The following is a 27,278-nucleotide window of genomic DNA, read 5'->3' as shown; positions in this document are numbered from 1 at the left end:
CCGTGAAGTTGTACTTTTGTGATGTGTTTACGGCAAGTCAAGAGCAACACACTTAGGATGTTACACTTGCTGGTCAGGGTTACGCAGAGGACTTCCAGCTAAACAGAAGGCAAAAACAGTACAAGGAACACCAACAGTCTAAGTACGGTCCACGTTTTCTGCTTACCGCTGTTCAGCAATGACTCTGAGGTTGCATGCAGAAACCTCCAACAGATTAGGACCTACTCTGTAATCATAGAGTATCGGAGATCTCCTTAGAAAAAAGCTTAAAGTGCAGAAAGCAAAAATTAAGCAGGCAGGGAAACTTGAGTTTAGTTCAAATACTTAACTAACAAAATGCTCTTAATTTTAAGAGGAGGGAGAGCTTTATTTTTTCCAGGAACTCTGAAAAAACCCCAACCCTTCAGCTACTATCAGAGCTTCACAAACTTAAGCTGTACAAAGCACCGTGAAGAAAGAGCCAACACACTTCCTACTCTTTCCTGAACTTAGATACCGAAAAACAGTCTACGGAAGAGTCTTGACGCTCATACTCAAGCAACCCCGCCACTGAAGTCACTGGGCGAAGTGCTCATTCCAGGATGAAGCAGAACACTCAAAGAGCTACCCTTCGCTTTTTCTCATTTCCGCATCACTTTCTACTCTTGAAAAGTGTAAGGAATGGAAGCTGCATCAAGACGAATTCCTCTTTTGAGGGTCTTGCACAAGCAGGAGTTGAGGACAAGATCCAGAAGGGTATATTTATGGCCTGTGTAACAAAATAATTCAGAAAAGACATTAAAAAAGAGACCTTTCCCTAGTCATAGAGATACCTAGAGATGAGCTGAGGGAAAATCTTTGAGAGGTCTGCGTACGAACACTAACGAGGAAAAGAGACAGACAGAATGAGAAATTAAGAGTCCTCTGACTCATTTCCTTTGGGAGGGAAAAACTGAATGAGGAAAGAGAAAAAATAGAAAACAGGCAGGATACTTCTTTCAACAACTTTCAGAATAAATCTGCTCTATCTTTGTGTAGGCGATTGTACGCTTTAACCGAGCATTGGCAATACTCGCATGTAATAGTCAAATAGCGAAAACCAAGCACAGTGGAAGTTTCACAAATGAAAGCGGACGAGAGGAGGGAAACGGTAATTTGTCACTATATTTTATAAAACAAAGCCACTTATAATCCTCACATCATAAACCTTTATCTATTCTTTGATCATTTTGATTTCTTCTGCTGAATTAAGCTTCCACCATGTGCTGTCAAACACACAGCTACAGGTAGAAGTCCATAATGTGCACGGCAAGATTCTTCTAACTCACCATACTTCTGAAGCTGCTCCTGGGAATTACCATCAATCAGCAACAGGTTACAGGACAGCTTCCCTCTTCTTTTTGGGGTGACTAACCACTGACTCCCCCAAGCTTCCTCCCAACTTGGCCAGGTCCACACATCTTACATCTCTCTCTTTTACGTCGTGGAGCAAAAAGCAGCCCAAATCCTCTGCAGGTAACCCGGTGTACTGCCTCCAAAAAGCCTGTTAGTATTTCTTTAGAAATGCCGAACAGAAATTAAAATAATCTTTGTAGAAAACAGCATTTAAGGACCATGTTTTCCAGATTTCACATTGCTTAGTGTTAGTTTCTTACCATTATCAGAATTGAAATACAATATGCTCTGGCATAACTCCATCTTCATCTCAACATTGTATCTGGGATACAGAATTATAATGAACAGCCATTAAAATGTACGAATTATGGCTGGTTTCTTCTAAAACGTGACGGGAAATTATTCAAAACCATATTTGTAGCTTCATTTTGCCCAAGAGATAAAAAAATGAAGTGAAACAACTCCAACTATTATTGGAAAATACATAGATGAATAGCTGTTCTTGGTTGCGTACATTCCTGTCATTGCTTTGGGTAAACAAAAGCAACCTTTCATCTACATCTTAGGCAGTTAATAACAAAGTTACTGAGGCAAATACATTGGAAAAAAGTTTAAGTGGCTCATGAACATGCTCCATTTAACTCTTAACATGGAACTCCTCACTCTTTTATGAATATCCTGCCCCAAGTCATGCAGACCAGAGGAAAAGGTTCATCTCAAAGTAATTGAAAAGAAGAAAACATGACAGTACGGCTTAGCCCAGAGTAAATGGAAATATTTTAAGCTATTCCTTGGGGCTTTATGATGCTGAAGATGAAGTCTTGACTTCATGAAATTCTTGTCCCAGACAACTGCAGCTGGAGTCAGGAGACTCACAGTCTATTCTGATTGACCTCTGAGTTTTGGAAAATCATCTTGCTTCTCTACATCTTTTTTCTGTTCTTTGCCACGTCTAGCAGAGGACAACGGATTGCCTGTTATTTGTGCACTTGTACAGCAAGCAGCGAGTCGAGAAGCTAATCAAAGTTCACACCTGTAGGCGTTATCCTAACATCAATGGTAAATAATAAGAAGACAAGCTGAATTTCAGCCTAGAATTTGATATGTAAGGTTCATCAGCAATCCCTTGTTCGCTTTGCGTTACTGTTTTCTCAGCTGCAATGAGAAAACTGTCGTTGAAAAAGAAGCATCTTAAGCCAGCAGTGCTTCCCTGAGACACTACTGCAAAGCGAGACTGGTTTCAGGATATACAACTAGTGTCTTCTGCAGCACGGCATCGTTAATTTTCAGCAAGCGCTCCTTCGTGTTTTCCATGAATTTACTGCAAGACATCTTTATCTGAATGCCTGCAGCTACAGTACTATGCAAGGCCCCTTCCTGAAAGAGACTGCAAGGCAAAATTTAAGCATATTGTGCATCTCGTTCTGCTCTGGACTGTGACTGGATGCAGCAATGCTGACAAGCACAGATTCTTGCAGGGTATCACCTTCGCTATCAAAATGAAGGGGTTTTGGAACTCAGGTATTCAGAACCAAATATAGCCAAAGTAATAGTCTAAGAGTGAAACCGCCTATTTTGTATGCTGAGAAGATAGCTTCTGTCCATTCTGAAAGAAATAACATATTCACGTAACATTTCCATGCTAACATGCAAAGCCCATTGATTTCCCATATCAAAATCCCATATAACATCTTCTATACTTGGCACCAGACACATCATTACCTGCTCCACAACTAACGGGTTCCGTGATTCACTCATTGACTCCACCATACTGGTTATAAATATAAAACTTCCTTCTGGACACTAAGGCAATTTTTAAAGTTTTAGGGCATTTAAAGATGCCTAAAATGGCACCTTGTAGGAATTAAAAATCTTTAAATGAATTTTATTTGCTTCTAGCCATTTTTCTAAGTCACTTCCTTCTTTTGGCACCATTTAACAAACTAGTCCCTCTATATAAATGGCTTAAGTTGAATTACTTTTAAATTACTTTTAAAGGGTTTTTGAAAATAAGAAAATACAATTGTTGGTCCTTAACAGTAATTTATGTTTGCAAATTGCCTATAAAGGTTTGGCACCTATGCTGAAAGCTGTGCCAGGATCCATCAACTGAAAACATTGTTTTAGCAGCTATACTAAATCAACCCAACCTTTAGTTATATCACCCGATCTACCTATCTGTAAACATCCGTATCTAAATTAACGCACATATGATTAGCTCTAAAGTGAAAAGTTAGGCTGTATTTACAAAAGATGCCATCGGGTTAATGCTATTCCCACTGAAGTTCATGTAGCAGCGAAGACGACACGGCTGCTGTTATGACACGAGGACATAAACGGACAGAATAGCAAAGAAAAGCATTTCTGTCCCTTTTTTTTTTTTTTTTTTTTTTTTTTTTTTTAACACTGGTTGCTCATTCCTATTCCCAGCCCTTTCACGCCAGCACAGAAGCCCATGCAGGTGTGAAGAGGACCAGCGAACTCATCCACGCGGGAGCCCATCCTACCAGGCTGGTTCTAACCCCCATTAGCTCGCTGGTCCATGCCGTGCAGGGCTTCAGCTGTGTTTGGGTGGTCAAAATGGGTGAACAAGGGTGCATATCCACATCCATGGCACTACTTTTGTCAGTGGTAATGATGACTTAAAATATGGCCTGAGAGTAAAACTAGGCCATTAATAGCTGCTTTAGGAAACCTGGAAAGAAATAGCTGGCCCAATTACTTGTCTGACCCTAATCACTCACCTATGAGACTTCCTTCCTACTAGACTCCGGCTGTCTGATGTTCTGGAGACCGAACAAAGTCTAGGCACTGCCTTTCAAAACTAGAGATTTCCAGTTCCTGTTCAGAGAGCGTGACTTGAGCATCACACGTCATCACACCTGCTAATGGTTTCCAGATTTACTCTTCAGGACATAAACAGCAGATGTGATGGTATCACCGGTTAGTGCCAGGCTTTGTTACATCTCCCGTTACCTGACCTGGGTGTTAGCACTTTTGTGCCACTTGATGAGCCACACAGAGAAGGCCATATTGCCAAAATGAACCCAGCTGTGTGACAGGGTTTGTAAGCTCACGCGACTAAGCTTGACTGACAGGATCCCAAAAGCATGCCCCGGGTGGGACAGTACGGAGTGCTACCCACCCTTCCCAAAGGCGCAAGACACAACTGACCTAGAATGGAAGGAATGACCCCATGGCGCAGAAAGCACATGCACCAGAACATGGTGCACCACGGTGTGTCACCAAGGCCCTCCTCTACCGAATACGAAGACTTGTGTTCCAGTTTCCTTGAGTCAGAGGAGAAAACGCATTAGCTGGAGTTCCTGTCCTGTTTGCACGCGTTATACAGCTGGCACAAACACGAGTTAGGGTTTGTACGTGGAGCACCCCAGGCTGGAACAGGGCGCTTCAGACCCCGAGGGCATCATCAACAGGCTGGTGCAAAGAGCAGTTTGCTTCTTGTCTTTGACATTACGTTCGACTGACACTGACAGTCTTCTGTGTCCACCAGTTTAACAAGGACTAAATTAATCCGTAAAATGGAAGGCGGAACCAAGCCGCTGGTGTTTATTAATTGTTAAATGACATCTAGTATCTGTTTCCATCGCAGTAATTCTGTCTTGAAAAAAACCTTCCTCCATTCTTCACAATGCTCAGGGAACTGTGTGCCGGGCTAGAAATTCACCCCTGAAGAGAGGCCAGGAGAAGTGTAAGACATGACACATAGTACCTCCTGGACAAAGACTGAGAAAGCTAACTAGGATCCTATTTTTCCTACAGCACTCCTTTGTCACATGAAACTCCCCGAAAGAACATAACCCAGGAACTGCTCAGTCTACAGACTGATAATACCAACCAACATCTGCAGTTGTTGATTATATTACAGCTAGGTATGCAATAGAGTGATACTGTATTACGTCTAGGCCACCCGTAGATTTTTGACATCTACACTGATCCCAAGAAGCTTTCCAACAAGAGATGGCTTAATCAACTCCAAAAACGACTGTGAGATTTCCAGATGCTAGAGAGAGAATTATTTCTCCTGAGGATGAGTAACCTGACCCATTATGGTTTTCCCTTCTTCAGCTACTCCGAGACAGTCTGCTGCGTGCCAGCTTCTGAACTACTGAACCCGGCAGTTTCCAGATGACTTAAGGGTTCCTTAAAGGAAAAAACCCACACCCTCAAAATACTTTGCATTCATCGCAGCATGCCACAGAATGAGCTCATGCTGCAGCCAATGTCTACATACGTGGTGCACCGCGGTCATTTGCTGCCCTCGGTTCTCCCTCGGGACTGATTTAGGGTCAATATGACTTCTGCCACAGTAAGAATCACGGTATTTACCCAACATGTTCAAGTCAAACACAGCAGCAGACTCTGTAATACCCTGGAAGGATGTTTGCCTCGCATTCTGTCCTTACACACGTTAATACCAGCGATGCAGAGGCCCTGTGAACTTTCTTTACAATTCCATGTAAGACATACATATTGCCTCATAAGCAAGCTTAGCAAAACAACACTCGTGTTTGCCCACAGACTAAGAAAACAATTTTAAGTTTGCTGGGCTTGCTGAGTTACCAACAGTGATGCTCTATTAAAAAACCTTACATTTGCATCTCAGACACTGGACTGTCGGCATCAGTCTTTCTTACACGTTTTGATAGGTCATCAAAATATTTCTAGAGAGTAAAGAAACTCAAACTTTGGCAACCTACATTTGAACTGTGACTCCAAAGAAGAAAAGAGCTTTCCCTCATGCAGTTCCACTCTTGAACCCCTTAGTTGCAGTAAGGAAAAATGTACATACGTATCTTTTCCATGGTTTGTACCGTTGAATAAAACCATCTACCTTTAGGACTGTGCACAGTAAGACTACTGTAACTCAGCAGTGCATTGTGTATCAGCTTTAGGATTACTTTTTTTTTTAATTACAACTTCAGAAAAAGGTTTCCAACTGTCTTGTATAAAGTAGTCGTAAGTCTTTGATTTTTCAGTCTTTTTTTAGGAGTGGAATAGCAGCAACTGTATACGCAAGGGAAAAGAAGCCAAGATAGCACCCGGTACTTCCCTGCAAAGAGATTTTCTTTCAGAATGTTAGATAATGGATTATATACGTGTCAAATCCTTACCTTTACAGAGGACCAGCAACCCGAAGTAAACTTCAAAAGACAACTTCAGGGGCATGGAAGACATTTTGTGAAAAAGGACAATTTTTCCCTAGTTTAGGTATTGTATCTTTTGCCCAAGAGAAGGAAAAATCATTATGATCAGTAGCCAAGCTCAGTTCTTCAGAATACGATCGTGCTGGAGAAATGGGGCTTTTGCAAATGATACCAGAGAGGTTTGGGACTACGGTTCGTGAATACAGACTCAGTAACTGACAAGACAGATGAAGTCCTGGGACCGAACGTCGTGCACCCTTAGGGAAATTAGGAAAGAGCAACCTCCTTTCTGCAGTCATCCCCATCCCAGGAGAATGGTCCCTCTTTTGTATCTGGTTGATGTTCTCTTTTGGGGGAAGTTCAGTAGAGGACACTGCACCGAGACTGACAGGGACTGGTTCCACAAAAGCAGCAGCAGGAAAAGAAAAAAAGCAAGCAAAACTTTTTTTTTAAATTATTAGGCCCTCTGATGATAAACTAGCATTGCTACAACAACATCAGTTAAGGATAGAGAATAATTCATAGCTTTGCAAGCAGTCATTGCCCATTTCAGTACTTCTGTTCACCCTCACCGCAAAATACCAACTGTAAATACCAACTGCAAAATTTTTCAGCATATTCTCCAAAGACCCAAGAGTAAGAAAGGTGTATTTTTCATGTCCCTTGCCCATAGGCAAGCTAAGAAAATCCTATAGCTTACCCTATACATTGCCCACCCTATATATTAACTACACATAAGATTTGCACTAAATAGTCAGCGGGTATTCAGGAACTCATTCACGATTCCCTTAATGTTTCTGCCAGACATCAAATAAGGCTTAGAAATAATGCTGTTGAGATAAAAAAGCCATGGCAAACAATTTTAACAATCACCCTCTTCTAGATTTCAAATTTAGCAATAGCAATGGGACTGGTTAGCAGCCAGGCAAACGAAGCTCGCTCTCTCCTCTTGAACATCATCATCCTTTTCAGTGAAGGATATTCCAGAAGCTGTTATAAGAAGAGCACGCGCTCGCAGTTAGAAAAGCACGTTACCCGCCTGCCAAAGCCGTTTCAGCCCCTGTGTTAATATTAACCAATGTTGTGAACTGCAGTTTAGAATAGGAATCCCCTCTTCAGGCTGTGCTCTCTTCAAAGGGAAAAATCAGACTGATCTTTTTAACGGTGTAAGCAAGAAGAAATGGACTATTAATAAAGCGGTTTATTTTGACTAACAGATGAGGCAAATTAACTCGGCTGCAATCTCCTCAATCTACCGCTGCCTAAAATAGAGAGAGGGCTGCCTGGAGAAGCTCATGTAAACTTTCCGTCTGGGGGAACCCAAGCAGCCATCATTCACCGCTGTCATTTACAGAACTTGGGGTGGGAAGAGGAAACTCGCACACTGAACACGGAGATAACGCTCAGGTTGTCTCTCTGTTTTGAAAAGCGTCATTACTCCTTGTATTTCAAAGCATAGATGAATGACAGATAGAGCACTCATCAAAGCTAATCCAACCACGGACTTCAACCCCCACAGCCCCGCTACAGGGGATTTGCATTCGACCAGCATGAATCAGCAGAGCCATCGGCACAACGGTTGCGGAGTCCAAGACCCGGAATCACACCGGACATCGGTGATCCTCCTCAATTTCCAGAGCGTAGCACCCAAGCTCTGTGACCCACAATCCCAGGCAAGGAGCAGCACCCAACTCTCGACAGAAGGCTGCGGACAGAAGGCTGCGGAGCAGGCTCCGGAGACGACCTGCAACGCTGGGAATTTGATCCCGGTACAGCTTCCCTCTCTCACGGGCCTGCTTGCCCATAAGGAGAGGTTCCCTTCCACGGCCATTACTTCTTCCATGTCATGAAGTAAACAAACAGATCTTGGCTTCCTCCACAGGTCACGTGAAATGGTGTGCCCTTTTAGTTAAACCGGTCTGGGATGAAATTATTACAGGCAAGAAGAATTTCTGGCACATGACGTAAATCTCCCCAAAGCCCTGTGAGATGGTTTTTGGTGTTTAAAAGTGAAATGAGGCTCAAGCCTATATCCTTCACCTTTGGACGAACATTGATCAGTTTACCTCCAAGCTTCATTTTGTATTTTATTGTATTTTATACAGAGTAACTCAAACTCGGTGCAGAAAGACAGACATTCTTTACTTCAAAGGCATAGGGCTATTCTCAACTTCGCATGACCAAATTTCACAAGTTCTGCTCAAGGACAGTATTCTTTTTCAGGCTGTGGATACTTCACATTAAGGATATATTTTATGTAAATCTCTTTTACATCTGTGTATATTAGTGTTATTTCATTTCCTAATTTTGTGGGGGTGGATAATTACTTTTCATCTTCTGAAAGAGACTCATAAGCAGATTTAGGGAAATTGAAAAACATTTCTCTGCTCTCACACTGTACGAATGAGCAACCTATGCAAAAAAGAAAACCTGTCAGGTTGGCTATAAGCACCCCTTAATTTTCCGTGCTAATCACTGAAAAGAACAGTTAATGCTGTTTACTTCTATAAGGTTGTATAGGAGGATGCACAACCACTTGTTACTGAATCCAATAACGAACACCTTGCTGCAGAACGAACGTCTGAAAGGTGGTGTTACAGTGGGATATTGTTCTGTGACATTTTTCATATTAGCCACGCTTAGATGATTTCTTGCAACATGCATCTCTGGATGACAAAGGACTTCTGTTATTCCTGAACCGCAACTAAAGAAATAATTATATCTCTTACAGCTTTGTCGCACTTTATTGCCTGCCTTAGAGCCACACTAGATCCACGTGTTGGGGATTTTTCATTATTTCAAATCCTGCTGGAGAAAACAGCTTTTCTGTACATATAATAGATCCGGTGAATTTATTTCTTTCAGGAATCAGCTCACGTGGAAGTTCATACAGAATAAATATTCCTGTATTATATTTATTGTACTTTTGTATAGACTAAAATTTTTATATTAACCTGCATTGAAGGGAATTGCTTTGCCCAGATTACATGTGAGTAAATGAAAGGTAGTGCTATTGTCTTTGATTATTCCAAATACAGAACAAAGAGGTGGACAGAATAGTAACTATATTGTTTTCTCAAATTTCTCCAGGTACATATCTTAAAAATTTGAAGCAAAGCCAATTTCTGCCATGAAAAGTTTCCCAGAGGAAGAAAGTAAGAAAGGAAATCACGTACTTCAGAAATTTTAGAACAAAACATAGGGGTTACATCATCCTCTTTGACGCTGTCTCAGGCCCACCCGTCACAGCAAGCCAAAGACCGAGCTCAGCCCCAAAGCCTGAACCAGCCTCTCCCGCTTCCTCTTCCCAACAGCAAGGGACTGGCAGGAGTCAATACTGCCCGACTTCTTCCTCTCAGCAATGTTCAAGAGTTGTAAACCACGAACATTTTAAGTCCTAGATGAAATTTTCTTACCACGTATAATGCATTAATCGGAACATGAAACCATGCCATCCCTCTGCCACACTCATGAAAGACTTTCTAACAATTATTCCATATTGGCACAACCAAGAGCTTGCAAGCAACAAGGAACGACACTGTTGTGGCTCATCTCCCTCTTTCCATCCGTGCCATGCGCATTTTAGTTATGCTTTGTACTACTCTATTCCTGCAGGGAAGACAGGAGTATATGGCCTTTTGAATCTAAGGAAGTAAAAGACAGTAACTAACCGCCATAGACAGAAAACATTATTTTATGCTAGCTGATGTCTTCCGAAATAGCAACAGCAGAATTTAGCATGTAAGAATACAACGCATCTAAACTGACAGAATGAGATAAGAAAAAGCTAGAAAGAAAACTGCTCTGGTTAGTAAGGGCCATCTAATATAGACATGCAGACATTCAGGGCTGCGTTTAAAGTAGATGAAAAGAACCTGAAACCTGCACCAGCTGCATTTTGTATTACACTGGTTCTGTCCAGCAAGGCACTGCACGATCACAGAATCACTACGGTTGGAAAAGACCTGTAAGATCATCAAGTCCAACCATCACCCCAACCCCACCATGCCCACTAAACCATGTCCCACAGTGCCTCATCTACACGTTCTTTGAACGCCTCCAGTGACAGTGACTCCACCACTTCCCTGGGCAGCTTATTCCGGTGTTTCACCACTCTCTATAATAATAACTGGGGAAAACAAGATGGGGGAAAAAAAATTTAGACATTTGAATCCAGAAAAAGAAATGGCGGATCACATCAAGGACAACTAGTCCCTATTCTCGAAATTTTCTCATACGAGTTTAGCACTGAATAGATCCAAAATTACATGTTCAAGAAAGAAAACAAGAGGAAGGAAAGGAGGGAAGGGAGGGAAGGAATAGAAACCCTCAATAACTTATCCCATAAAAGCCTCAAAGATCGTTCAACACAAATTGGGAGCCCCTGAGCTCTGAGCTGCACAAACACATACGAAACCCGCTTTTTCACACAGTAAGTATGTGAATTAAATACAGTCCCTAATTAATAACATTACATGCAATGTTTTGCTATTAACCAGGGTCTAGACAGTAACATTTTACCATTTTGAAATGAAGCCATCATTTGGCCCACTATGTTAGCACTAAAACGAAAACAGTAAGACGACACACAGAGACAGTCTAAACCACACACACAGTAACAAGGACTGCAACCATACAGCCCTGTAATACTGTATTGCCGTTGCTATTACTGTATTGCCGTTGCTAGATAGAAAGCCAAAAGCTTTGTACTGATTTTCCAAGACCTCTGGACTGAGGCATGTCAGGTTTGTTCTGGGCTAAAAGTTCAGCTTCTCAGGCTACGCGTTTTTTGACCTCCCTGCACTTTGTTTTACCTGGTTTAGACATAACCGCAATTTTTCCTAATTGACCAGATGTCCGTAGCTAATTTGTGTTACTTTTGCTTATCTTTGTACGCTAGCGCAACGGTTTTATGACGATAACATGATGATGTAGTACGGAGAGCTATAGGCCTAAGGGAACATAGCAGAGGCCTTGAGAAGCAGAGACACAGGAGATGGTGTAGAAGAGTACAGGCACTGGATGACAAAAGATGGGGCGTAGGCTTGGTACTGAAGACAACACCCATAGCTTTAAAAAGACTCGCCAATGGTCAGCTAAAGAAACACGGACCTGAGGATAGACAAAACTGGGTTTAGGTGTAACAAAGAGAATGAAGAACAAGTATCTAACACACATAAAAGGCACCATATATAGTAAATCTGGATGCAACATGGAGCTGTAGACCAATAAAGAGAAATGCATGTTAGCAAACTTGTAAAAAATGTTCCCAAGTGGAGCCTAGAGCAAAGAAGAAACCATTAACATGAACATCCCCTTCCTTCCAGTGAAGGACTCCAGCTGCTGCCAACACAGGTACCACCAGAATGAAGCCACCAACCTTAGGACTTGGAGAAGCAGGGGAAAGGGTGAGCGTAATATCAAGGACAGAGGGTAGAAACCAAGTGACTGTGTAATGGTGTTAGCTGCTTTATTATTATTAAAACATTTTCTGCATAGAAGCCCTCTTTTTCTTTGGTAATAATGCCGTCTAGCCTGTTAATGATTCTTTGATTAGCCAGTTAAGATTTCAGTTACACTAAAAAAAAAATCAATTCCTAGCTTTCTATAAGATGAATTTCCTCTTTGACAATAAATAAGACTTTGAGCTTAACAAGACTAAGATATGTTAAGAGATGTTTGACAAGTCAGTCAGAGCTTACCATTAGCAAATTCAACATACATTTCCATAGGAAGTTTTTTTCCAAACAAAAAGTAGAGATTGGGAGAGGAAGAGGTGGAGCCAAGGAGAAAGTCTGTCCTTTTGGCATGCATTTATCCACTGGACTAGTTAACAGGCATCCGGTCCGACATGGGGACCCACAGGCGTTACTGCAATATGAACAGTAATACACTAGCCGCAGGTGTCCATGCAAAGGTCGTATGACAAATCACTGCAACGAACTGCTACCAAAACCATCAAGTTCTTACAAAATTGTGAATATGGTGACATCCGCTGAAGGGAAGCTGCATTCTCCCCGGGCTGTTAAGCAGGAGAAAACCAACTAAATTTATCGGATAAATTATTTGTTATTTACTGTTTCTCCAAGTCTGTATGATTCTTGCCAGCTTCCCAAAGGCTTCTTGTTTCTCAAGCGTGCACAACCATCAGCATGCTGTTATTGTCTCGAAACCCATGAAGAGCGGCAGTGTCAGCAGCCTGCAGACTCAGGAAGCCAAGAGCATATTAATCTCTACGTGGAAAAAGACACGGAGCTCTACATACCATAGCAAATCCTATACTTCAGCCCCTAGGTAAAAGGACAGCGGTCAATACCTGGCAATCTGCACGCCACAAACGAAGATTAAAATCCCACTTTAACTAAGAAGGAAAAACCAAAAGTTTTGCCAGTCTTTTAATATGGACTAAATGTCAGCTTCAAGTTAGGGGTTACACACAGATATTGAGAATCTCTAAGAACTGTGGTCCCAATCTTTGGAAAGAAAGGAAAACAGGGAATTCAAACAGATTATTAACGCATAGATACGTTTGCAATACTAGAGCTATTCTTGATACTAATACTTGAAAAGCACCACAGAGAATGAACTAGTACTCAGCAGCACTTTATATGCATGAAGGAGAAAACCCGAGCTTCGCACCGAATAATAATGACAACGGAGCTGAGACGACTTTGATTTGCAGCCCTTTTTATTAGGCTGCTAGACTCTACCTTCTGTGTGAGAGACGAAGGTGTGGAGTTAACAGTTCTGTCAGTGATGTGTTCATTAATTACATTTTCAACACTAGCAGAAGATGAACTTTGGCATGATAATTCCTTGTGATATTCCAGACTACTATCACACTAACCTGCAAAGAGTTATGATAAAATAAAAGTGTAAGCATTAAATAAATTCTTTTAAAGAGCTGCTACCAGTTTCTCCACGTTGTCCTTTTCATAGTCTACCCATTCCCCGCTAGAATTTTGGTACTTGCTGAATCAATAGAAGCGCTAATCATACAAATAAATAGATACATGCATAAACCCAGTTTTAAATGCAGCCAGAAAAATACTACACCATTTACTTTACCACACTGCTGAAAAAAAGTATTTTTTCACTAATTTATGATGGCACCTTTCTTTCTTCTGCTCTTTGTTATTCATGTTGGAACTTTGGCTTTCACAAAAGATTTGCTCTTTCACAAAGATTTCTGTGATGTGTGAGGGCACTTTGTTGGTGTATGATTCGCTTTTGAATTTTCTGGAAATAAGCATACATTTTTTAAAAAAACCAAGGGGACAAAGACATTCAGAGGGACAAAAAAACATTATTTACCAGGCAGCCATGAAACTGTGCACATGCCGCCACCGAGTAGTTTCTGTGAGCAGCCTTTCCCTTCCTCACCCCATCTGGCCTTAATGGCTCTAACACCCACTCACCGCATCACGACAAAAATCAGACTACGCTCCGCGGCGCAGGGTTGTGTAGTTCTGTAACTGCTCTGAAGCACCTAACATACATCTGGAAGCTGCAGGGGGGAAAAAGACCCAAAAGAGACTAAGGTCCAAGCTGTTAAAACTTCATTTGTAGGTTCGGCTGCCCGTGGATACCTTGTCACGTTATATGGCATGAGCATTTTGTTCCATTTCTCCAAAGAAGTGAAAGAGTCCGACTACCGTGACCAATACGCTATTGGCTACACGTGCTATTTACAGCCCTACCACAGTAAGACACGCAAAACCAGCTGTGAAGCCAGCGGGCCTTTTGCCATAAACTTATTCCGAATGGGGTCAAGGTTGCCCGCAAGTACTTTGTATGTTTTTAATATTCCACTTATTCATGTATATACATACATACATTTCTCTTAAGAAACGAGCAGGACAGATTGACAGATTGGAACCTTTCACGTGATGAAAAACCAGCTACGGCGTGCAAAGATGAAGCTCAAGTTCTGCCATGTTACTCCCCCGGCTCTCTTTGCCTCCCTGCACCCGCGTTCCTCCTCTCCTCTTGCTTTTACATATACGTGTGTCTCAACTCTGACATGACATGACGTGACATTTAATGGCGAAGAGACCTAGAAAAAATGAGCCTGCAATCTCCACAGACCACCCGCAAACAACACTGTGCTGTCAGAAAACTATCACCGGCAAATTAAACGTGCTTTACTGCTTAGACCTCGTAACAAACTTCTCCCACAATGAGCTGATCTATTGGGTTTAATATGCTGAAGTACTTGTACGTTTATATGAATGCAAATTTTAAGCATGCCATGGGACCCCCCCAGGGTCCGATTCAGCGCTACTGAAGTCAGCGAGGCTTTGGCATTCCAAGATTGGCACGTGGCGATTCCCCAGCTAGCACAGAAGAGAAGATGTGTATCCAAAAGCCCACTTCAGAACCAACTCCTTAACTTGGCTATGCCCAGTTTTTAATGGGTTGAACTTGATTCAACATGAAATGCTTGGTCTGGCTGACAACTTAACTTGCCAGTTTAACTTCAACGGAAGTTACTAGAGGCGCGCTCTCTTAAAGCTCAGGCCAAACAAAAATAAAATTGTTTCCCTGCCTGAATCACCCAAAAATCAAAGGCTTCTTTAACAGAACGCTGGCCTCAGCCATTGGCGCAGGTGCTCCCACACTTCTGGATAGAGCGGATTTCTGTTTAAGGACTGAAGTTCACCCGTTTGCTTGGGGCTGGGGAGGGCAAGGGGTTGGGAGAAAGAACAGAGCCGTTCACGCTACTGCAGCTCTGCCCGGAGCAGTCCAGCCTCCCTGGCAGGCTGCCTGCACGCTATGTCTACGAGCACCAGGATGGTCCTGATAAAATCCCGTGGCTGGGAAGCAGATCCTGACTGCGAGCCAGCATCCATTCCAGCCTTTACAAAAAGGGCTGGGCTACTCTCAGGCCAGGCTAATAAAATTGAGACGATGCGGCCTTTACACGGCTTTAAATTTCCAACCATTGTGAAGTTCTTCTTTGGGAAAAAAAATAACCAAAAAACCCCTTCTTTGTAAGGGAAGCGTCCCTTCCATACACAGATATAGTCTTCACATCAGAAGACCTTCTGCTTGCAAATATGTGACAAATCAATGTGCCTTTCTATGCGCCGCAAGTTCACAGACCAGTTATTTTGCTCCCCGACTCAGAGCTGGTTTCTGCCTCCCGTTATCAGCAAAGCATTCTGCTCTGGGGACGGCATACATATTACTGAAATTACTTCGGTGGGGGGGAGAAGGTGATGAAGAAGAAACATCCGTGTGTTACATCAGCCGACGGTCGACTGTTTCTACGTATTTTTAAGCCAGCCTCTCGCCTGTTGAATGACCGAGTTAAACTAGTGCAGAGAAAGTAAGTTAGCAGGTTTCCTCTCTTCAAAACATTTCACGTTCGAGCCCTCGGTCAGATCATTTAGCGAGCAGACGTCCTTGTCAGCTTCTTCACGTTGTTCGTCTCAAACAGCAGGTGCCATGCTGAGCTGCAGCCTGGCATGAAGGAAAACCTGCCTCGGTGTGCCGGCAGGATAGCCTGGACTCCCGGAAAAACTAAGTGGTACTCCAGTAAAAACAGCTATCTTCAGCCCCACTCAAAGAGAAATATTCTAGTGTTTTTAGCATCCTTTCGGATGCTTTTAAGGAAGGCTCCTCTCCTGCGTTTACATCAGCTCTCCCTCTCATGGAAACTCTAAATCACGCATTTAAAAATAGACCATCAGATTATCTGGGTAAATCATAAAGCTCAGCTTATCTCTCTCTTCCCCTTCAAAATATACAATTTATTTTGTCCGCCAGCTCAGCAGCGCGAAGCCACGAATAATCCTGTTTGTCTCAGTAACCCCGCTCTTGTGACTGTCCCTGCACATCTCCAGCGCGCGCGCGTATGTCACGCCAGGGCGAGCACGTAAGGAGGAATTCACGGTTCTGGGCGCAAAGGTGTGCGATTCCACTTATGGCAGCGTTTGTGCCCGTGCCAACTGCGTGCATCCTAGCATCGCAACACGGCCTTCTGCAGCCACGGGGAATAACCCCAGGATTCAGCAGAAGTAATGCACAAAGTACTGCAGTTACGCGTTAAATTGTTGTTGAACGCCAACCTAGACCCCAGAACCTGTGCGCTTCCCCGGAGGGCAGGCATCAGCAATGCAATAGGAGGGAGGACGCCAAAATTTTTCGATTGCTCTTTCCCAGCGCTTTAGAGGCATCGCATCACGGCGCCTGAAGCGGCAAACCCCGACTCTCAGCCCCGGCATCTTCTCCTCCTCCTGCCAGTGCGGCCCATCAGACCACAGGAGCCGGAGAAAGCCCTGCAGGGCTATAAATAGCTACTCGGGGGAGGGGGGGAGAGTGCAGCAGCACGTTTCCAAAGATGCTTGCTGCAGAGGGAGGTTTTGCTGGCTTCATTCGGAGGGGAAAGGGAACCGCTAGGAAGTTCCCTGCCATAGCAGGTAACGGCTGCGGCGAGGGGGCAGCAGCTGCCCGGGGGAAACCGCAGGGACACCGGGCCGCTGCCAGCGCAGCGCGGGGGGGATCCCCCCCGGGGCGTCCCACCGTTCCTGCAGAGCCCCCCCCCTCCCCCGGGACGGGCTGTGGCGAAGGCTCCACGGCTGGGAGAGCCGGCGAGGATGGCAATGGGGTCGAGCGAAGCGTTATCAGGGCGGGCAGCTTGCCGCCCCGTGCCAAGTTTGTGCCGAGGCAAGCGGTGTTATTTACACGCCCCGGAGCCGCACTGCCGGTGCATACGGTGCCCCGCAACCCGCCTCAGCGTGCAAACGGCGGCGCCGGCGGCTCCCCGAGCCGCCCGCCGGTTCTCCTCAAGCCGAGAGGCCCCGTCTCCCGGCAGCCGCCCTCTCCCCGCCGCGTCCCGGCAACTTTCGGGAACTACCGACCCCGCCCGCCGCCCAGGTGCGCGCTCGCCCTTCCCCGCCGGGGACACACCGGGCGCTGCCCCGGCGGGCTGCGCGGGGGACCGGCGGACAACCTCCGCCGCCGCCCGGGGCCGCTCCGCGCCTCCCCGCCCGCCCGCCCGGCGCGGCTGTGCGGTGCTGCAGTGCCCGGCCCGGCCCGGCCCTCTCTCACCGTCCTCCAGAGCCGCTGCCGCTTGGCACTGACGGAGGCGGCGGTGACGATGAGGTGGGAGACGGAGACCACCAGCCCGAAGACGATGGCCAGCAGGGTCCGGACGGGCAGCAGCGAGTAGGAGACGAAGGTGACCAGCATGAGCTGCCACATGCCCTGCTCGGGGGCGCTGGGGGGCTCCATGCCGTAGGCGCCGAGCGAGAAGGGGCAGCAGAGGAAGGAGAAGGTGAAGCTGAAGAGCAGGGTGAGCTTGACGATCTGCTGCAGCTGGGTGACCTGCAGGTACTTGACATTGGTGACGATGAAGAGGGAGAGGAAGATGATGCAGTGCACCGGGTGGGAGCCTTTGGAGATGGTCAGGCTGGGGCCGGAGAGCAGCTCCAGCAGGGCCAGGCTGGCGGTGAGCACGATGAGGACGGCCAGCGCCTTGAGGGTGGACGTCTGCTCCAGCTTCAGGTTGTAGCTCTGGAAGAGAGCCTCCAGCTCCTTGCAGTCAAACTCGTCCTCGCAGGCGATGGCATCCAGCAGCAGCAGGGGAGGGGGGTCCCCCAGCCCGGCTCCCGCCGCCGCGGCGGCCGGCGGGGAGCAGCAGCAGTGGCAGCACTTCTTCCTCTTGGTCTTGACTTTCTGAAACGGTATTTCCTCCATGTCAGTGCCATTCATAAACCCCGGGGAAGAAATGCTCCTCCTGGCGTCCCCCGCCGCCGCTCCTCCGCCTCACCGCTCATAAAAAGAGAGCGGGGTTGCGAGCGGGAGCCGCGGCCGCACACCCGCCGACAGCCCCCCGCGGCTCCGCGGGCACCGGCAGCCGCCCCCCTGCGCTGCCACCGAGGAGCCGGGGATGGCTGGGACGGCGGGAGGAGAGCCTGACTCGTGTTAATGTGCCAACCTCCCTGCCTGCTCGCTCTCCCCTCCACCTCCTCCTCCTCCTCCCCCGGTGCTCCGGGGACGTTAATCTCCTAATGACACCAAAACACCATCCGAAGGTTTGAAATGGAGCGGAGGGGGGGGGGGGGGATAATCAACAGGCGGGTCTCCCTTCAGATACCGCTATTTGCAGGAGCTGCGGAGAGCGGGCGGCAGGCGGGCTCCCGGGGCAACATCTAGAAAAATAAATAAAATGAACAGCGACAAAGGGGGGTTAAAAAAAAAAAAAAAAAACAAAACACCACCAACAACGCGAGCCAGGCAGGGGACTGGGCTAAGAGGAGGAGGAGCGGGGCTGAGGGGCCGGAGAAAGCGGGGAGGCAGGGCGAGCCCCCTCCCGCGCCCGGCACCATCCCACCGCGGCGGCAGCGGCACAGGCGCCTGCGCGCGGGCGGGCGGACACGTCCCGCGGCGGGCGGGCGGGCAGCGCCCCGGCTCCAGGCGCCGCGGGGCTGCTGCTGCTGCGGCCGGTTGGCAGCCCGCTACGGCCCGCCCGCCCCGCAGCCCTGTAGGTGCGCGGAACCAAGGCAAAATGGCTCTAGAACGACCCAGAAACGCGTGTGAACAGACGTCCGGACGTAAAGAAACACCTATAGGTTTATAGGTAGCGGTGAAGCCCGCTTCCTTCGAGAAATAAAAGTCTTATCTGCCTGAATAAACACGCCGTTTCGCCTCCTAGACGGCGAAGGAGCTGGAAGAGGGGCAGTGAATGAGAAAAGCCCGTTTCTGTGGGCACTTCTGCCTTCCGGGAGCGCAAATCGGCGGGTGGCTGTGGAGGGCCGCTCCTGGGACAGGAGTTAATTACCATCCCACCCAAAATTGCACTCTGTGCCTCACCCAAAACTCGAGCGGGGAGTCTGCGTGTCGTTTCTGAACAAAACCTTCCCGTTCTGCCTATGATGCCGCTATTGCATACCACTATTACCAAGTTGCCACCAAAGAGTACAACACAGCATTCTCCTCTGTAACCATTTCATCTAATTTCGGGATTATAAGACCCATTCCAAACTCACCAAAGACCAGAGAAAGGTCTCCAGGGTTTCTTTTGCCTTTGGATCAAGCATTTGTAAGAATCAGGGCTAGGAAAATGTCAAAATAGAAGACTTTAGATTGCGAGCATTTGGCTTTTCAAAGGTAGCGGAGGAATACTTCCCAGAATCGAAGCAGAATCCTACTATCACTGGTATGTTGGAGATCTAATTGCTGATTTTTGTTGTCAGTCATGTCAGACTCTGCCTCCAGATTTGGGCTGAAGAGCCTTAAGATCAAGAGCAAGGCAGGCGTTGTTTAACATTTGTTACAGCTGTGAATGATGTTGGTGCTTCGCTTCTGGATAGTGAAGCAGCTTTTAAAAAAAACTCTGATGTAGGATCTAAAGCAACGTAGCTTTTTACATTAATATTTTAGTATTTTATGTTAGTCTTAGCCCTCCAGACTCAGTATGCAGTCATTCTTTTAACCTGTACAGACCTCATTAGGAAAAGGGAATGAATCCACATCGCTGGAGTTTGTGCGTGACAGATTCAAAACCTTTCGCCCTCGAGACAAAGACTGTTCCTCGCTCCGTGTTCACGCGACGCCACTCACGGTGGGCTCCTAGGCTGCGACGTAGACCCTCGCGCACTCCAGGACTGTAAAAATAGCTGGTGTTTAGATTTCCGTAACCTCCTTCAGGAAGAAAGTAAAAGGGTTGGATTTGCTGGCCCGAGTGCTGCAAACAGGAAGAGATGTTTAGCCGGAATGAAATTAAATCTAACAAAAAAAGGCTTCCTGTGTTTTGCAGTATTCTCCAGTGTGTTTGGAAAGCTAATAAAATTCACCTCCTTGTTCACTTCGGTGCATAAATTCACTTTGGTCACACGTCTATGAGACAAATACATGCTGTTATATTTTCACCTGTCCTCAGCTTTCTTCTGAGCTCATACACCCTGAGGGATAAATTAGTATTTCACATCTCACACTGCAAAAGAGGTGGCACCTGGCTGCCCAGCCCCAGGAACAAGCCACTGAAAGAGTCGTCACGCCAGCAGTTACCATTTCTTCCTCCCGGCTCTCAGCTGGCTGCTGGGAAAATGGAAAAGGTGAGTAATTCCCTACAAGGCACCCTGTGGTTTGGATTATTTTCATGCTTCTTGCAGCCTCAGGTTGGGTTAGTTAGTACATACGTACAGCAGAGAAGGCCCGTGCGTAGGAGACGCACACATCTCCGTTCTTATTACGTGAAGGGGAAGCAGCGAACTGTTGAAGCTTCATCTTCCTTAGACACTGCAGGAATATGGAAACGCCACACAGTGATTAATGAAACCCTTCCATCCTTTATACACTGTTTCACATCACAGGGCAAATGCCTCACCTTGCCCTGCACAGCGATGAGCCCAGTTTTTACCACCTGATGTCACGAAGAAGGAACCTCAGAACCTTTGCCTGAAACAGGCATCCTATTAAAGCAAGTAGCCAGCTGTAAAACTGCTGGAATGCACTTGACACGGTGCTGGGGTTTCCGACCGAACTCCTCTGCCGCAGACGATAGCAGCCCAGTTGGGGTTTTGTGAACTATGAACGACGCTCTGTGGTCTGTAGTGCCCTTCTGGCTCCTTTCTAAGGAAGGTACGTGGCTGGTTTTGATATATAATGCCCTCAAAGTTCGGGATGTAGGCCAGATCCTCTGTTGAATGCCCTTGCATCTGTAACCAGAGACTAGCCTGGGAATAAATGTAGTATTGAGAGGAAAGCGCTATTAGAGCCCAGCCTTATCACCGTTTGCGTTGCAGAACCTATCTTGTTTTTTCAGCCTTTTCCTAAGAGGCAAGCTGACTTGGTTGTTTGAGTCACTGAAGTGGAAAACCTTTCTTCTTGGAGAGCTGGGCAGTATATGGATCTAGGTTATGCTAAGCAGAAGTCTCTCTACGTTTTACGGGACCTTCGGAGTAGTCTTGAATTAAAGGGCTACTCAAGAGTTTCAGAACATCTATTTTTATTTACTTTGTGCATATAGATTATCCATTTAAAAATTATTTATCCTTCACTGTCCACCTTGGTTTACTTCACTGAACTCGGTACTTGCTTTTCCCATCTCCTCACCTGCCACAGTTTCAAGCACTCTCCGCCTGATGCGTTGGCTGGAGGTCATCTTTGGAAGCAATACTTTTCGTCCAACTTTCCAGATTCATGGCAATTTTAGAATTAAGCATAAACAAAGTTTGACATCAACAGACTTTTTGTCTTGGGTTAATTTTTATCTGAGGAAGGATTGCAAAGATCCTAATCTTTGATCCGTATTTAGTACTGCCTACCTGCAACAGAATGCCCTGCTCCATCATCCGAGACAGGGATAGAAATCTTTTTTTCTTCTTACCCCCTCTGAGACCAAGCGTAAGGGCTCTGCATAAAGCTACTGAGAAATTTCTGCAGACTCATTCTAGCAGGCACAGCTTGTTAATGCCACCACAGAAATGTGTCTGGCGAGAGAAAAGCAGTGATGTGGGCAGGACAGAAGAGGTCCTGCAGAAAATGGTAGGAATGGCTAGGCTTAAATATAAAAATTCAACAGAGCATTTTCCTCCTCCCACGGGTCTCTGAAATATAGTCACCGTTTTTTCCTAGATTTTGAGGAAAGCCAAGGTTTGAAAAAAGTGAAAGTATGTTTCTCCAAATTATGCACTATTTCGTTTGGAATCAGTATGGAGACTCCATTCACATTCCCACTTCAAGAAACACAGACTAGATTTCTGTAAGGCTACTGAAATACTGTTTGAATGGCTCTCATGAGCATCGTAATAACTGCTCCTTAAAATTAATTGTGGTTTTAAAGTTTATGTTGCATACATTCTGATGGAGAACAAATGAAACCGTTCTGATATACACCGCTTCCACAGTTAAACAACTTCAGCTGCAAGTTTGAATTCACTAGAGAGTTTCTACTACAGAGCTGAAAAAACCTTCGCCCAGCGACGCAAGTGAAAGCCTTTACACCACCTACAACTTCAGTTGTTAGGAAACATTAGCGTTGAACCTCAACACCGTTCTCCAAAACAACTTCTTGGTTTAAACTTTTCCTTTGTGCTTCTTCATAGAAGAACCGGTTTTAGGAGACGAGCGATTACCTAAGGCACAGAACAGAGTTGAGTCCTTTGAGGGTAAATTTAGGTTATAACACTAATGACTCCATGACAAACCCATGCCTTAGCTTCTGCTGAGGTCTGACAACAGCACTTGTGCTCACTCAGTTTCCTTTGGACCACACAGTGGTTTTGCACTCAGACTATTTTAATGACAATTCTATCTGTATCAAAGTCTATTGCATTGTGTAATCTATTGGAAAAAAAAAAAAAACACAGATGAGAAGAAAATTACATTAAGGCCTTGACCTCAAGTCACTTGTCAGACAAGACTGCTGCTGAAGCAATTAGGAGATTTGACCGAAAAATAATATGGTTAAAGTGGCTAATTTGCCAGCAGAGAATGGGGATGGGTTTTCTCCAGTCCTCTGCTGAGCAGAGAGTACAGACGTTAAGAGCATTTGAATCCTTTACCTCTCTCTTCTATTCTAAGCCTTCCAGGAGAGCATGAGACTTCTCTGACCTACTGAACTTCTATATTAATACTAATGAATCTCTCCAGCGAGCAAGCAACGTGCTTTTCAGCCAGCATGGATTTGTAGTGGGTCAGCTGGATCCTTCCAGCTTTTGACAAGTCATTCATTTCCTCTATCAGTACTGCATCAACTCCGATTTATCTATTCTTCATCTAAAATTAGAGCCATCTAAAGACTATTATATAGGCAAAATTTCAGGAAAGGGGGTTGGTGCATTTTTATGAGGAAGAAACACTGACTGTTTCTTTTATGATCTCTAGCCAGCCACAGTTCTCAGGAGCTTCCCCAAATACCACACCCCACCTGGCCACGCTTCTGTCTCCCCGCTCCCTACTCCGTTCTCCCTGGCACCTCAGGGAAACGTCAGGATTTTTCCTTCACGAGCCCGTGGACGGTAACAGCACGGAAATGACACAGGAAAGCTTCTTCAAAACAGTTTGCTGCATACTTTGCCAAGGGGTATATACAACAGTGATATATATTGATTTAAAACCCAAGAGCGACCCAAGAAATCACAAACCACCTGCAAAACCTACGCAGCACTCGCACCATCCACCTGCATTCTTTTGTTTTAGACGTGTAAGTTAGAGCCTACTCTTTTTCAGTGGAGAAGTGAGCGCAGGAGGGTATGACGCAGCTACTCTCAGTCGGCTGCCAATGTTCCGGTGCACCCTCACGGTGCAATGCAGCTCCATGGAGAGGTACCGGGTCAGTTACTGCAACCCACGCAGCTGCACGTTACACGGCCTTGCACGTGTGCCAGAGCTTGCCAGCTCAGGCTTCGTACTATATTTACGTAGCCGTGCAATAACCAGGCCTGGAGACAGCTTGTTCAGGGCTGCCTTGGGATCTTCGCACTGCAGTCTGGAGACCAGAAATACCCCATGGCAGGGTATTTCTGACCACCTTTTCCCTTCTTGCCTTTCAGTAAGGCAGGTCTTGCCATACATTGGTATCTTCAGAATCACGTTGCCATCCAAGGCCAGCATATAGCCCGAGCAGTTGTGTTTGATTGTTTGCTTCAATAACACTATTATCTTTCCTGGTCAGCTTGGTTAACAGACTTTGTCCGAGCCAACTCCGCAGTCGGTATCTCACAAAAAACACAATTATATAAAGCTGGATCGGTACTCAGGCAAAATACAAACATTTTCAAATTCACACAAGTTTCCTTTTGCAAATCCTTTCAGAAAAACAAAGAAAAGAAAACAAACCCAACCTTTCTCTCCCAACATCTCAGTACTTGTCCATGCAACAGAACAATGAAGGCTTCCCAATCCAGTCAACGGATTTGGTAGCAATTTCCATTGTGCAGGTGAATTGATTGACCAAGGCACTCTTAAAAATCCCTTAGCCGTAAAAACGTCCTCAGTAAAACTGAGACCACTTGGAAGAAAAAGTTTTTAATTCTCCTTGCTTCCATGTCAAGCATTTAATTCTTATTTTAGGAGTTCTGCAAATGCCTAGCATCAGGGCGCTGGCAGTGTTTGACAACACTACCCGGCTCTGATCCTGTTCCATGAAAACAAGGGAAGTTTTGATATTCACTGCAGCTGTATTAGCTCTGGTATTATAACCGTGCTTCTTTCCCAAGGAATGTTTCTGTTCCTCTTTATATTTGTATTGCCATTTCCTAAGGTAAGAGCATGGCTCTGTTCCGAGCCTACTGCGTTCTCGTTTGCCTAATGAAATGTAATTGAAATGTATTTCAGAGTGTGTGTAAGGACAAGCATTTTGCTCAGTGTAACCCCTTGAATCCCTTGAAAAGAAAAAGTCAAGATACAAGCAAAAATAAAGACAGAAATTATAGCTGAATTCCACAATTCACTCCTAGCCATATTTCTGATATATCCATTTTTTTTAAAATATACATTAAATAGCAATTCATATTCACTGTTCACCAGATCTGGTCTCCTATTGTGCTCACCTGTAAGTTATACTGCACACATATTCTCAGATCAGTTATGCTAAAGCACTGTATTATTATTTATGAACCAAAAAAGTTTAGTAAACAGCTTTTTTTTCTTTTTTTGTTTTAAATGAAGGCTATCAGTTACCTACTTTTTTTTTTTTTATCCCATCTATGTTTTCATTATGTCAAGTTCTCACTCTTGGCAATATTCAGGACGTGCTCTGCTATGACTTTCCATCACAATGCACTCATTAGCAGTTCTGTAAATAGCTTCTTCAAGTGCCAGACCTGAGGCTCCCTTCTGGACTTCTGAGTTGGGCACGACTCCACACTGATTTCATTTGGGAGTTTTTCTCGAGTTAAGGGTTCTAAAAGCCTGCGTATTTTCATTTGCAGAGCCTCCTGTCAAAGAGTGAAAAGCACACGGACGGTAGGAATTTAACAGCAACAACAAAAAGGAATATATTTGTAGTCAGTTCCCATTGGAGGAAAAAATTGCTCATTTATACTCATTTTACTGTTTTCTGATAAATATGAAGCTAACAATAGTTTCAAGACATAGCATACTACAGACAACCAGCGCGTTCCCTGCCAATTAGTACTCGCACGTCATCGCTGAAGTGAATACAGATACAGTCCTTTCCTTTTTTTATAAACCCAAGGAAACAATCCCCGGAACCAGGGCAATTTTAAATAAAAATCTTAATGATGCTTTTCAAATAGAAAGATAAGCTTGTCACAGAAGGCTAAGTCGCAGAAGACACTTACTAGCGATTCACCTCCTCTAACACCCCCTGGCCACGACCGGAGTAGCCAGAAACAGCACATATCAGATCCGCTTGATCTCCACCGAGGGCCAAGATTCCCCCTATTTTATATCTAATCTATGTAATGAGATTCTTCATGTAAATCCTGCAACCAGCAACAACTAATTAGGTCAAATTAACAGCACATATGTTACCAGATCTATTTTGAGTTTAACCCCTCAAGATGGAGCTACCCTCCTCCGTAAGGTACCAACTGCCGGGCGTTAGAAGTAAAAAGACACCTTTACGTGGTGCCGCGTTTACAATTCCGTTAGTCAGACCACTGCTCAACATCGGGACAGATTTCTGGTGGCCTCCAACGCTCTATCGGTTTTCTCCTCACCTGTGCTCCCCTTTCATCCTAAACAATTTGCATAAACCTGCATAATGCTATTTAGCTTATGCCCCACTGCTACTATAAATAGATGAACTGGAAATTCAGCTTAGTAAAGCAACTTAATTCTTTTCTTGTCTCATTCCTTCTTCCTGCTTACAGGCTGTGCCTGCGTTTGCGTGGGTGAAGGAGAGATCGGGTACTCCAAAGGAATTTTAAGAGATAAGTGTTATTGTTCTTATTCACCATCAGGGGAGATGCAACGTTTTCTGAGCCGACGCAAAGTAGGAGCCTTAAGGGGAACCCCAAATATTATAGGGGTTCCTGTATGTGTGTATGTACGTGTATGTTTGTAAACATAGAGAAGCCCCATTTTTTTCCTTTTTTTTTTAAAGACAAAAAAAGGGAAACATTTCACATTTTTCTTCACACGAGACAAGTTGAGAGTTACGTAGTCAGGTGGTGATGTTACTAACACTACATCTCCTACCTTTCACACACAGCCTTCCTTTGGTTTTTGTGTTTTCATTTACTTCCCAACAACCTGTTTGCTTCTCAGGCAAGATTACAGTTGAAAATTAGGTTGTTTCTTTAAAAACCTACAGGTGAAATTAAAAATCTCATAGAACATAGAATATCTGTAGTTGGAAGGGACTCCTAAGGATCATCTCATTTTTTGGAACCAAACTAAAAACAAGGCTTAGATTTTATTGAAAAGTAGGCATTTTCTTCTGACAAGTTTTGTTTACAAAAATCATAAATAAATACAGTAGTGTAAATATAGGTCTGCGTGCCTAAAAATTAATTATATATTTGGTACAGCTATTTTTGTAGCATCTTAGCTTAGTTAATCCCTGTGAACGCTTGCCCTCCTCAGCCCTGACAGCACTTTAAAGCACAGATAGGCATTACTCTAAGGAGAGGTTACTGTTGTTTTTAACTCTGGGCTGGGTACATAGAAGCCTGACTACATCTATTTTAGATTGGGTCTTATCCTCTATAGTCCGAAATACATCTCACTGCTCTAAACAAGGCTCAGTGCTATTTTTCTTCCCCTAATCCTGCTTGGCCAGGAAAGGTGGTACTCTGGGCAGTTTAAATATTCCAG

At 44.9% G+C, this 27,278-nt stretch overlaps 1 protein-coding gene across 1 annotated transcript in view; it reads right to left on the bottom strand.

Annotated features, from left to right (window-relative positions):
* Nucleotides 1-18,260, bottom strand: part of ADCY1 (adenylate cyclase 1) — a 155,496-nt gene extending 137,236 nt beyond the window's left edge. Inside the window, exon 1 of the mRNA XM_059818953.1 lies at nucleotides 17,598-18,260. Within this exon, the coding sequence (XP_059674936.1) occupies nucleotides 17,598-18,260 (663 nt within the window). The remainder of the gene's footprint in view (nucleotides 1-17,597) is intronic.
* Between the last annotated feature and the right edge of the window lie 9,018 nt (nucleotides 18,261-27,278).

Source organism: Gavia stellata, chromosome 6, assembly GCF_030936135.1.
Source record: "Gavia stellata isolate bGavSte3 chromosome 6, bGavSte3.hap2, whole genome shotgun sequence".
Lineage (NCBI taxonomy): Eukaryota > Metazoa > Chordata > Aves > Gaviiformes > Gaviidae > Gavia > Gavia stellata.
This window is presented reverse-complemented; position numbering and strand designations above follow the sequence as displayed.